General features: G+C 36.1%; 1 protein-coding gene across 12 annotated transcripts in view; it reads left to right on the top strand.

Moving 5' to 3' along the window:
- LOC146544758 (uncharacterized) overlaps positions 1–13,829 on the top strand; it is a 74,728-nt gene that overhangs the window by 31,394 nt on the left and 29,505 nt on the right. For 7 of the 12 annotated variants that reach the window (XR_014882604.1, XR_014882603.1, XR_014882600.1 and 4 more), the window contains exons 3-4: positions 4,846–5,001; positions 8,736–8,821. Coding sequence is in view for 5 of the 12 variants with exons in the window: in XM_085221347.1 (XP_085077473.1) it covers positions 8,743–8,821 (79 nt within the window). In the remaining 7 variants the exon portion in view is untranslated. The remainder of the gene's footprint in view (positions 1–4,845; positions 5,002–8,735; positions 8,822–13,829) is intronic. The other 5 variants (XR_014882605.1, XR_014882599.1, XM_085221350.1 and 2 more) reach the window with 1 other exon arrangement.

Raw genomic sequence — 13,829 nt, 5'->3', positions numbered from 1 at the left:
TATTTTGAAATGCAATCTGTTATGAGAAATATATATTCCTGTATTTTAAAAAATATACACATGAGACTCTGAATTCTCAAATCATGGTGTCAATTTTAGAATCAAGCCTTTAAAAGTAAGTTTTAAAATTAAAGCAGAACTTTTTCTAACCCTCTAAGCACTCAGCTGGCTTTCCCATGCTCCTTGTAGTCCTGCCTGCACAAGACCTCTTACTAGATTGCTGCCAATAGCTGGCTGAAGTGTTTCCCCCTTTTGCAACTTGAAGAAGCTCCAGGTGTTACAGACCTATCAGTGAGCTGCTTCAGAAGACAACTGTCTTGAGTTTGTTAATGTTTTCATTAATCTTGCTTTCCTCTGGAAACAGTCTTGTTAAGACTTTTTATCACTTTTTTTTTTAATTATTATTATTTTTATTTTATTATTTGTATTATTTTTTTTGTGGTCTGCGGTACAAAAAACCTGAACAATTTCTTTAATAATTTGAAAATTCCAGAATAGAGATGGGCACACTTACTTGGATGCCAGCAACTTCAGCCCTGACCACTGACTGTGAGAGGGTTGTGCTCATTCTTAAGATCTCACCTGTACTGGCTGTTGTAAATTGGCCAAGCAGCAAAGCTGCCTACAGAAAGGAATAAGCAACTGAACACCGCAAACTCTCAATCTGATTCCTATGTGCTATCTCAGATGTCCAAAGAAAACAAAAAAATAAGTTAATCGATGTCCCGTATCTGCAGAGTTTAAAATATTCATTCATAAAAAGACCAAATGATTCTTCTAATTACAAGTGTACTAAATTTGGGATTTATGGGATGCTGAAGCATCTCAACAGTCATTCTTCATATTATAATCCAAAATCTAAGATGATTTACCTAGAAATCAGACCTACTGTAGTGTGGGTATTTTATTTTTTTTTTTTTTAAGTAAACCCTTTATTTTAACTATTAAGTTAATCTTCAGTTTTGTTTGGATCTGTGCCACCTTTTCCTTTCTTTGGTTTACTCCGTATTTCAGCCTCCTGAGTAAGACTCTGTATGCTCATCAGATAGAGAAGGGCTGCAGCTGACCTAGAGTGATATGCATTTATTAAAGGCAGCACAGGTACTTTGCATCAATTACAGGTCAGATCCTGTGTTTAGAAGACAGTGAATATGCACTCACTCATGAAATTACCTTTGATGTATTAACATAAATGCTACTGACTGGGAGGTAAGTACTATTCTGAGTGCTCAATGTAGCTGTCCCTATCCAGCCTGTGCACTCTGGGCTCATGATGGTTTAAGCTGAGACTATTGTAGTAATCAGTTTTCTTTCTGGCCTTGCAGTTTCATCTCTAACTGTGTGGTCTTGAGTGATTTATTTGACTGCTTTGTGAAACTAGTGAGATATCTAGGAGATAGTGAGAGCTAGGAGGATACTAATTCAGCTACGACACAAATGTGTGGCTTCATTCAGGCTCTGTGAGCTGAGCTCACTCATGAAAGGGTTAGATATGTGCTGGTGTCGACATAAAGAAGAAGAAGGGATTTGGAGATAGACCATAGCAGAACCATATTCTGAGCCTGTAATGCATCAATTTGTCTTACTTCCATTTCTTGGGATTGCCTGATTCCAAATCCTGTTTTGTTCGAAAGTAAGGGAAGCACTTTCCTGTAATCATATATGTTCCAGTTCAGGTTAGCCTTACTGTTACACTTACTATTAAGAAAGAGATACATGTCCTCGATAGTAAAAGATTCTGGCCTCTTTTTAATGCAGTTAGCCCCTGTGTAAATATAAGCTATTTACATTTATTTTCTATGCCAATCTTGTGGCAATCTTCCTTCCCTTTGTTGTATTTCCCTCTTCTCTTTAATTAAGTTTCCTTACATACATATTTTTTCTGCAGAAAAGATAAGATATGTTAAAAAAAAACCTGAAGGAGCTAAAAGAGTCCTGAAGTAGAAATATTGAGGGCAGGAAAGGTTGAAGACAGGTTTTGGTCTGAGCTGCACAGTTTTTATACCAATCAAGACACATTGACATTGAGGTAAGAAACTCATCTTTAACTCGGCGTCAAGGATAGCAGCGTTAGAAATACAAAGACACGGCATGTTAAGAGAAACAAAGTTGTCTCAGAAAAAATTATTTTGTCACAAAACCTCACAATACTGCTAAGTTTATTTTCTGAGTGCCTTTCTGTTTGCCATTCATTCAGTAGTCAGATCTTCTGGGTCTGAAGTTTTTTATTTTAACAAGTTTGTTGTTTAATGTGTTTAGTGTTTGGTAAATGTTTTTATATAAATTTCTACGTGATTTCTAATGGAAAAAAAAGGTTGCCTTTAGAATTGATTTGTGCGGTTTTTGTTTGTTTGTTTGCTTGTTTGTTTGTTCTGGGGGTTATTTTTTTATTTCCAATTTGTGATAATGTTTTCTTGTTGGTTTTTTTTTTTGATAAAGACAACATATTAACTGTAAGTTATATTTGTTCTGCATTCAGCAGTTGAACTAACTTGAAAAAACAGTCAAATATTGTGTGTTCACATTCTGATGTACTAAAGGTTCTGATAGTTTACATGGAAAGGCTACACTGCTGCAACTCTATAAAACAACCTCAGCCAAATCCATGCCATCAGTATTTTACTTTTATCAACTAGGATTTATAGTTTTTGTTTCTGAGCCAAGACTCCAATATTTTGTTTGAAATAAAAACTTCCAACAAATATATCTCATCAATGCAAAATAAAAAGAAGTGAATTTGTTGAACTTAAGAAATACAAAAATATTTGTTGATAAATTCTTCTATCATTTCTTACTTTTCAGAAAACAAAAATAAGGGTAACTTTGACATAGAAGATAAAAAGCACAAATGGAATGAAATTTTACAGACTTTGAGAGGAATGTTGAACTGGCTCTAAGTTATGGATCATCTGCTTTCATGTCAGCTATTGGCCATCGACACAGCTGAAACCTCTATTTGAATCAGGACAACTATTGTTATATTTTAGAAAAGAAAGTTGTTTCCACTTTTGTGGAATACTTATACGAGTTCAGTTACTTTTACTAAAAACAGAGTTGAATAAGATCTAATTTGCTTTACATATTCATAGTCATGAGTGCAATTGCATGAGCAAGTACTTGAAAAGGTGATGATGCTCAGATGTAATTTATTAACAGGAAAACCAGGGGAGGTTCAGGTTGTATATTAGGAAACATTTCTTCCTAGAAAGAATGGTGAGGTATTGGAACAGGATACCGAGGGAGGTGGTGGAGTCATGATCCCTGGAGGTGTTCAAGAAAAGGTTAGATGTGGCACTGAGTGTCACATGGTCTAGAGCGGTCACAGGCATGGGTTGAACTGCATGATCTTATTGGTCTTTCTTTCTCTGACCCTGTGAATAGCTGCTGCTTCTGACAGTACATAGGTGTTGGTGATGGGTTGTTTTTTGTTTGTTTGTTTGTTAGTTTTCTCATTTCTATCCCACAGGAACACTGTACTTCAAGAGTCCTGAATTACTCAGCATTTAAATCAGCATGGACAAACAGTGTTTGCTTCTTAAGTCTACTAAGTTAAGAATAATGCAATTTTAAACTCATCAACATATCTGATAACAAAAATCTGCCAGCCAGGCAGCTAGTATGTCCAGCAAATGATTAGTATAAATTAAACCAAGTATAACATAACAATCAACAGACAGGCTTTGTTCACAATCCCATCCCTTCCCTGTATCCTCTGTTCTCACTAGCTAGGAGCCTTTCTACAGTACACTCCGTCCTTATATTAAATGAGACTGTTATGCAAAATGATTTAAAAGGGCCTGAAGAAAATAAAATAGGTATTAAAGAATGCTGTCATCCAAGGATTTAGTTATATTTTCTAATCACAAAACCAGAGCACCCATCCCCCCAGACAAATAAAGTATATTTTATTTTGAATTTGAAATGGGAGATTAGCACTGTAGGTAGAAGGTTTTGCTGATGAAGCCATTAGCTGAGCACATTGGATTTCAATTGCCTAAAAGAGTGAAGTAAAAATGAAAAATATGTATGAATAAACTCATGTTTTGATAGCTTTATGTAGTACAGGGGATAGGTGGGTAGAAACATGATAATGCAAGCACTTAACAGAAGTAAATTCTTGTTTTCTTCTGTTTCTGAAGCTGGATATCTGAGGAATCCGGATGATCCAAATTGTTCTAAAACTTTCCAACTATACATAACAAGGAAACAAAAGCTAAAAAATATATTCTTATAAAAAGCCATAATCAAGAATTCCTCAAAAGTACAGTTAAACTGAACAAAGGAATAAACAGACAGCAGAAAGAAATAGGCCTCAACGTAGAAACAGTCCATGAGAGCCATTCCTGATACAATTGAGCCACTTGGAAGCTTGGAAAATGAGACTGTGTGGGATTAAACAAGGAGCAGTACATCAGCTCCTCTCTACCAGCAATGAGTTGTCCAGGCCTCTTAGTGTAAGAATAACCTGCAGCAAAGCCAGATCTGTTTTTTTTCCCCATCAGTTTGTTCTCCCGAGTAACTAAAGCATGAACATTTCATTCCACGACAGTTGTAAGTGATCTGAATTTATATGTCATTTACCCACATTGCCCTCTCTTTACTTCTCTCTCTTGCATTTTTCTGTTTTCTCTAGAATGGGTGATACAAGTATGAAGTGAGCCATTCAAGGAACTGGTCTGGAAATTTGTCCTAAAATATCAAAATATATTCTCTTAAGATTTTTTAAGCTCTTTGGAGCCACTAGCTTATGCAAATATGATTTTCTGCCCGCATCAACAATTTAAAGCGTGACATGTCTTGTTCAAGTATTTACTTGTTTGTTTTGCTTTTTCTTTTTTCATGTAGCTGTTCTGCAAACAAAATATAAATTAAGAAAGGCAAAATGCCTACAGCTGTTGATGAGGAGAGAGACTCCTGATTTGAATCACTGTAGTCTATATGCCTGACTTTCCCCTGACATGGGACAGTCAACAAAGTAAAATGGGACATCTGATTCTTCAGGTAAGGAAATCACAGAAGTGTGTGAGTCAGCTGAGAACCAAGTTCACTTAAAATATCTCACTACCATTTTGACATTTATTAATGCTTTCTGCACTTGTGCATACTGTTAGAAAAGTTTCATTTCTTCCTGCCCATTGACCAGAAATAGTCTTTCTGTAAAGTGGAATGCTCCTTACAAGAGTTGAGAAGAAAGGGCATTGTATTTTGGATGAGTTGGTACAATCTGAAAACTAGACAGCTTGTGCTATTGTCTTGTGGTTCTAACTTCCTTTGTCAGAACTGGCCTCTCTGTTAGACCTGCCATTCCTCTTTTCCAAGTGGCAGTGTGACCTTTCTGCTGAGGAATCTGGCTTCCCACACTCTAGTCTCTGTGACCTTTTCAGGAGCCAAAGTAGAATGACTTAGAGGTATAATCAGCATATTTCACTTTTGTATTCTCAGATATATAGGAATACATTTTTATAGGTAACTTTTGTGTGTTTGCAACAATAAAACAAGTAGAGCAATATGTGGAACTAAAGGTTTTTTCTGAGTGGAAAATCGGAACAAGTTAAAAAAGCAACTTGAATAAAACCACATACAATTAAGTCACAAAAATTGCAAAAGTATGTAACTGTTTGATCAAACACATTATTCTTTCCTTAGTTGGCATCAACGCTATTTGAACTATCCCCATGACTATTAATCACACAATCTCCCATCTTCCTCACCTACTACTACAATTTGACAAGGACTTTCTTTCACCTTGAGACACACTGATACAAATTCAATTTAAGCCTTACTTTTGTAGTAGGTCATACTGAGAAACCACTATCAAAATCTCTTTTCTGGTTCTCCAGAGACAAATTGAACATGAGAAATAGATTTCTCCATTTTTCTTGTCTAGCTATGAATACTTTTAACTTAATTTATTTATTATTACAAGGGAACTTTAACTTAAAAAAAAAAAAAAATCAACAAGCAAGCAGTAATGTAAATGGATATTTTTTTAATGTAGAAGAATCTTAAAAATGCAAATGGATACAGGAATGAAAACCAGTAAAATTATTAAAAGAAAAATTCTTTGTTAATGTTAGCTACAGAAGCAAAGACAGAACTGAAAAGTTAGAAAAACTCAGTGGAAAATCATAGTATCATTAGGGTTGGAAAAGGCTTCTAAGATCACCAAGTCCAACTGCCAATCCATCACTACTTTATCCACTAAACCATGTCCCTCGGTGCAACATCCACCATTTTCTTGAAAACCTCTAGAGATGGTTAGTTCACCACTTCCCTGGGCAGCCTGTTCCAATGAATTACCACTCGCTCTGAGAACAAGAAATTTTTCCTAATATCCACCCTGATCCTCCTGTGGTGCAACTTGAGTCCATCACCTCTCATCCTATCAGTATTATCTGGGAAAAAAGACCAATCCCACTTCACTACAACCTCCTTTCAGGTCATTTTAGAAAACTACAAGGTCTCCCCTGAGCCTCCTCTTCTCCAGACAATCAATCTCATTTTTCTCTGCCGCTCCACATGAGACTTATGTTCCAGACTCTTCACAAGCTTCACTGCTCTTCTCTGGACATGCTTCTGGGCCTCAGTGTCTTTCCTGTAGTCAGGGGTCTAAAACTGAACACAGTACTCAAGGTGTGGCTTCACCAGTTCTTAATATAGGGGGACAACTGTCTTCCTAGTTCTGCTAACCATACTATTTCTAATACAAACCAGGATGCTATTGTCCTTAACCACATGGGCATACTGCTGGGCTCATGTTCAGCCAGCTGTCAACCAACACCCCCAGATACTTTTCTTCTCTGCAGCTTTCCAGGCACTCTGCCTCAAGTGGTGTAAGGTTGTCTGGGGTTGTTGTGACCAAAGTGAAGGATTCAGCATTTGGTCTTGTTGAACCTCACAATTGGCCTCAGCCCAGCAATCCAGCCTGTCCAGATCCCTCCATAGGGCCTTCCCACCGTCAGGCAGATCAACACTTTCTCTCAGCATGCTGAGAGCACTCTCAATCTCTTCATCCAGATCAACAGTAAAAATATTAAACAGGACAAACCCCAGTACTGACCTTTAGGGAACACCACTCATGACCAGTAACCAGCTGGATTTACCTCCATTCACTGCTACTCTCTGGGCCTGGCACTCCAGACAGTTTTCTACACAGCAAAATGTAGAAAACCTGTCCAAGCCTGGGGATGCCAGCTTCTCCAGGAGAGTACTGTGGGGGATAGTACTAAAGTCTAGGTAGATTATATCCACAATCTTTTCCACAGTCGCCAGGTGGATCACCTGGTAATAGGGATGAGGTTCATCAAACAGGACCTGCCTTTCATGAATCCATACTGATTGGTCCTGATTCCCTTGTGGTTCTGCATATGCTGTGCAATTGCACTCAAGATGATATGTTTTGTGACCTTTTCTGATACTGAGATCAGGCTGACAGGCCTGTAGTTCCCCAGATACTCTTCTTCTTGTAGATGGGCATCACATGGGCATGTCTCCTATCATGTGGGACCTCGTTGGTTGCCCATAACTGCTGATAAATGATGGAAAGATGTTCACTCTGATTGTTGTGCATTGGGTCAAAATGGCAAATTTAGTAACATAGTTAACCATTTGTTTATACTGAAATTACATCTGTGGCTCCTGAAAGTAATAAGAATGCACTAGCTAGAACTCCTCTAATTTAAATGTGCTTTGCATATAGGAATTGTTCAGAACATTACTGGTGTTGGAAGCAACAAATTCAGTCTTACGCTCTTGCAGGTATATTCAGAAGAGTTCAGTTTCTTTATTCCTCTTAAAGAATTCTGATTGAAACACTCCAGAATTGCTTATAAACCTGAATGAGTCATAAAATATTTCATAGAGAGACTCCTTGGAAAGTTTAACAAGATTGTCCAAAACTTTTCTTAAAACATTTCAGTGAATGTATGCATATCAATTTCTCTTGCTAATGAATGTCTTTCAAAATATGCTAAATTGAATGAAACAATAGAAATCTAATAAATAGCAGATAAATTAAATGTTCAACTTAAGTTCAAATGAATGGAACAAGTGGATAAAAGAAAAAAGTAGAAAAAACTCTTCAACCCACAGTACAGGGAATATGAAAAGACATTCGTGTATCAAAAAATAAAGAGGCTTGTGAAACAAAATAAGAACAAATAAATAGTATTTGCTACTAGATGGGATTTTCAAAAGAGGCTGCAAGCCGGCTTTATTGTGCTTACATGGAAGTCAACAATAAGACTCCCACTGAATTAAAAGTGAGTAGATTTAAGCCGACACTGAACACTTTCAAGATCCCACCAGTAATCATAAACTAAGCTTCCAAATGCCAAAAGCAAGCTTTCATATTCCTTCAGATAGCATACAACAATCTTACTAAATAAATATCAGAATAAAAAGGAGTAAGGTCAGATATTACTTCAAGTATATTTATTACATAAAGCACCAATGTTCAGTATGTTTAATTTTGTTAATAAAAATTGCTTGTAGAGTAAATCTGAAACTGTCTTGAGTTTGAAGCCAAATAATATTGATAGGATGAACTGTAGCAGCAGCTGCCACAATACACACGGTGGCATGAATTTTATCATAAGTAGTTACAAAAAGATACCACGAAGACCACAGAGAGCAAGATTCCAGCCTCCAAGAATTCGTAACATTGGTCAACTTTTTGAAAGACACAGTCTTTCTATTGTGTAGAGTACCATTTTCTTATACAGAAACAATTTCAGGGTATCCATGCCTCCAGACGTTCACAGCAAGAGAGAAAGCCCGTGTCCTAGAAGTAATGAAGATGATAATTCTCATCTGGGTTTTGGTAAGCAAGGATTTGAACATATTTAAAATCACTGCCTTTACAACATGTATTCAACTCTATCTCACTGTCTTCCTTCTGTAAGTGTTCTGGTTTTTATAAAGAACTGATTACAAATGATGTGAAAATGTGTATATTTGAAAATAGCAAATAAACTGGTCTGTACATGAAGTTTCCACAAAACTTTAGCCAATTAGGAGAAGATATGAAATTGTATGACTAAAATATTAAAGATGAAATTCTGTGTTGTGTTAACTGTTATTTGGACAGATTCAAGGACATATCAAACAGATGTTGGTTGATGTGCATCAGCACACAAGAAAAAAAAAACAAACATTTGTTGACATGACTTGCATGTTAGATTAGGTTACAGACTGGGAGTGCAGGCTGACAGGAACTTCATGGAGTTCAACAAAATCTTGCACTTTGTGAAGAAAAATCTCAGGAACCAGTACATGATGAGTACTGACTAGCTTGGAAACAGCCTTACATGAAATGACTTGGGTGTCCAGTTCTGGGATCACCAGTATAAAGTGACGTGAATGTATTGTAGTCAGTCCAGTGAGGGGCTGTGACCATCATTAAGGGCTTAGGGCACTTAATATATGAAAAGTATCTGGGGAATCTGGGAATATTCAGCCTGAAGAATACAAGGCTTAAGAAGGTATTTTCAACATCTATGAAGACTTGACTGAGTGGGTAAAGAAGATAGAGCTGGACTCTGTTGGTGCCTATTGATAGGGCAAGAGGCAATGGGCAAAAACTAAATAAAGGCAAATCTACTCAAATGTAAGAATTTTCTTTTTCCATGAGGGTGATTGGAATATGCAACAGGTAGAATCATGGAGATATTTGAAATCCAAACAGACATGTCTTGCTCTAGTTGAACCTTCTTTTAGTGCAGACTGGATTAGAGGTGCCATCCAAACTCAACCCTTCTGTCATTCCGTTGTAATTGAATATACATGTTAAAAAAAAATTGATAACAATATGTTAAAAAATGTCTTGATCATCTTAGCATACATACCTTGAAGTTCTTTTGTATGGTCACTCTTCTGTTAAAAAGCAGCAGAATATCAAAGTTCACGTGAGTATTATTTCCCATTGTTTCCTTCAGGATCTGAATTAGGTCCCAAATGATTAGGCACATGAAACTTCACCAGATAGACATATTCTAAGGACTAGGAACATTCAAAGAATGGATAAAAAACAAGTGGGAAAATATACATCTACAGATAAAGAACATAGGAAGTAATTTAAAAGATAGAGTTGTTATCGTGACTTTAAATAGAAAAGATAGGCCAATCAATTTAATTATGAAGTAATTTTGAACTTGGAGAGCTAATTTACAGAATACATAATTAGCACATGTAGCTAATTGCTATAAGATACTATCTAATCCTGAGATTAATAGTATTAATAAAAATGAAAAACATGAAAATGCAAAAATATAATAGATACTGCAGAGTATAATGGGAGTATATTTCTCTTGTGTTGCCAAAATTAACAAAGAAAATCAATTAAGTTCCAACAAAAAAAAAAAGTTCCATTTAATATGTGTCCTGGTATCATTTGGAATATAGTGAATTTTCTTCTCAGTGACTGGTATCGAGCTCTGTTCTGGATATGGGATTAGAATACTGTTGAAATACCCCAGTGTTTTAGTTATTGCTGAGCAGTGTTTATTCTAAGACAAGGACTTTTCACACTGCTCTGCCAGTTAGGAGACTGGGAGGCACAAGATGCCAGGAGGAGACAGACTAGGAGAGCTGACCCAAACTGGCCAAAGGGATATCCCATGTCATATGAAGTCCTATAGGACAACAAAACTTGGGAAGTTGGCTGGCGGGAAGGCTATTGCTTGAGCAGCAGCAGGGCATTGATCTGCAGGATGCAGAGCAATCGCATCGTGTGCCGCTTGTTTTAATTATTTGTATATTCATTTATTTACTCATAATTTTCACTCCCTTTTCTGTCCTACTAAACTGTCTTTATCTGAATCTGTGTCTGCTACCTTTCACTAATTCTTTTCCATATCACACTGAGGGAGGAGTGAACAAACAGCTGTGTGGTGCTGAGCTGCCTGTCAAATTAAACAACAATGCTATTTCAGAAGTGTTATAGTGAATTTTTGTTTCCGGTTTTGAAGCACCTGATACTGATCTTTCTCTCACTTGCCTAGGATATTTTTTCGTAATAATCACAGAGTTGAAAAAAAGATCCTAAGAAAGCATTATGTCACTCCCATTATGCTCTTGTACCAGGCAACCTCACTTCTCCATGTTTGCTTTTTCAGATTTGTACAAGAATTTAAAGACTGATCCCCTGGTCTGGAAAGCTGACAAAAGTATTAGGACTGATCTGGGGACTCCTGGCTGTATTTTAATGTAATCACTGAAAAATTAATAGATAAAACTTACTGCAGTATGGATAATTGTTAAATTATATATCAATTCACCACTACTGGGCACCTTGCCATTCAAAATAAGGATGGCATATTAACCTTCTCTGAGTACAGTACTTCTACTGTAACTTCAGTTTAATACTACATCATTTGTAATTTTTCATCTCAAATAGTCACTGCCCTAAAAATTATAAAATAATAAATTACGAAAAGTTATCACATAGAATCTACTGGAACTTGCATACTTGGATTGACATAACTTGTGAGAAAGAATTTCAAGTATCTAAAAGGATATTCTAGTACAAATTATTAGTTTGGTAGTGTTGAAGGCAAAATAAATATTCCAGCTACACATTTAGTTTATATTAGGTAATTATTAGTGTATTTTAAATAAATTAAGATAAACATTTTTTCATTAATTTTAAAAAGAAACCCGAATCTTTGGGGTAGTAGAAATCTACTCTTATCTTTCAAATTTCACCAAGTATCTTTTGAATCTGGCTTAGAATAATAATGTGGGATAAAAAACAAGCAAAATAAACAACAAAAAAACAAAAGCCCTATAAAATTAAAAATAAATAAAAATAACAATGAAAAGAGACAAATAAAAATGAACAAGAAATAAAAAAGAACAACACAAAAGCCCAACCAACTCAAACAAAACAAAACAAAACTCAAACTGATCTGAAAAACAAACAAAAACACCTGTTTTCTTCAGCCCTCTCTAGACTGTTGAACAGAGATGAATACCACTGGCAGCAAAATACTTTTCTCTTTATAGAAATGCTTTTAAAATATGGTGCAAGTGCAAACTGAGCTAACACTAGGCTCTGCAATGGTAATTGAAGTGGTGGGTGTGGTTAAATAAGCATCCTTTTCCAAACTATTCAATCACAGCTTAGAGGAAGTTCATTAGTAACTCAAGTTCCTGTTACACAGAAAAACTTGCTCAGTCCTCATATTTTCAACCAAATCAGGATTGAACTGATTTTTCTGATTTATTAATGAAGTATAGTTAACCAATAATATGTAGACTACTTATTCAGGATCAATATTAGCAATATAACAGATGAATCACAATTGAAAATATTAATAAGAAACCACACATCTTCCAAATATTTTCTGTGGTTCCAATCAATTTTAATCTAGCCCCTTAACCCCAACATAGCACCATGTGCACAAGCACTCTTCCTGAGTCTATGGGGGATGTAGACCTTACTTGCTGGGGCACGCCTGAGAGAGAGATGCCTGCCTCAGCCACTCCAGCATTGTCCCAGTGGTAGCTGAAGATCTCTACAGCCACAGGGTGCAGGTCCCAGGATGCCCCTTGTTGGCTTTGGGCAAGCTGGAGTCAGAATGCCTAAGAGGAGGCCATACAACAGACCCCAGTCTGATCAGTGCTCTTCTGCCTACTGCATATACTTGTTACACTGCTATTTACTTGATTAGTTTGGTTTGGTTTTGTTTTGTTTCACCCAAAACTTCCATATTAATATTTTGGTTACTGTTTAATTCAATTAATATTTGCATCCCTCTTTACCGCAATCAATTTGGTGCAAATGCTTACTCAACCACACTGGGCATCCCACTCCCCATATTCTTACAGGCATGTTCCAGTCTCTCTGGCTGCTGTTATCTTGGCATTTATGCCAACGGAGGACCCTGAGAGCAGCCTGCAAGTGCTGATAATACATGAGATTTTAACCACTGAAACAGACTATGAAGGTCAAAAGTGGCAATGAGACAGTTACACTTCGGTACTTTCCATGCAATTGTTATACGAACTCAAATAAATTACACGTCTGCAGAGACAGAGAAGAAATAACAAATCTTGGTATTTTTTATTTCTATCTTCCTATGATTTAGGGTTCTTGAATAACAAATGTCAGTAGTTACGGCTGACCTTTACATTCTGAAAGCAAGAGAACAGCTAGATTCAGCTATTTTTAATGGATGCTTTGCTCTCATTTTATAAATATTTTAACAGTTCTGAGGAAGAACTGAAATACTAGTTTTTGCTTTTTTTAAAAAAGACTGCACAAATTTAGAAAATATTTACAGCTCTACTGAAATCCTAAAGCTAAAGAAAAGATTATATAGTGCAAGTCACAACTTTGAGTTTGCAGAAGAAATGGAACAGTTTCTCTACAGAGAAATTAATATTATATTAAGTCCAGCTATTATCATAGAAAAATTGACAATCCTTTTGCTTTGTACAAATTCTCATGGCGAATCAATGAATACAACAATGCTCTGTGCTTTGTTAAAGGCTGTTAACAGTAGCTTGATACATGTGAGCATCTATGTAAGGAAAAAAAAAAGTATTAAAAAAATTGTTTTGTTTTAATGACATAAAGGAATTTTTGTTTCACTGCTCGATGTGCCTAAGTTCTTGTCCTCTTGACTCAGAAAGAATTGGACTCTGGGAGCAACAATGGAAGAACATGATAAATTAAAACAAACCTAATTACGCTGTTGTTATGCTTCTTGCTTGAAAAGCCAACATACATATGTGTATGAGAATAGAATATACCTACCTTTAATATATGCATGGTTGAGTAAATAGCCTTGTAACTTTACACAGTAGTTACACGTGCATGGTACGTG

This window comes from Meleagris gallopavo, chromosome 3 (genome assembly GCF_905368555.1).
Source record: "Meleagris gallopavo chromosome 3, MGAL_WU_HG_1.1, whole genome shotgun sequence".
NCBI lineage: Eukaryota > Metazoa > Chordata > Aves > Galliformes > Phasianidae > Meleagris > Meleagris gallopavo.
This window is presented reverse-complemented; position numbering and strand designations above follow the sequence as displayed.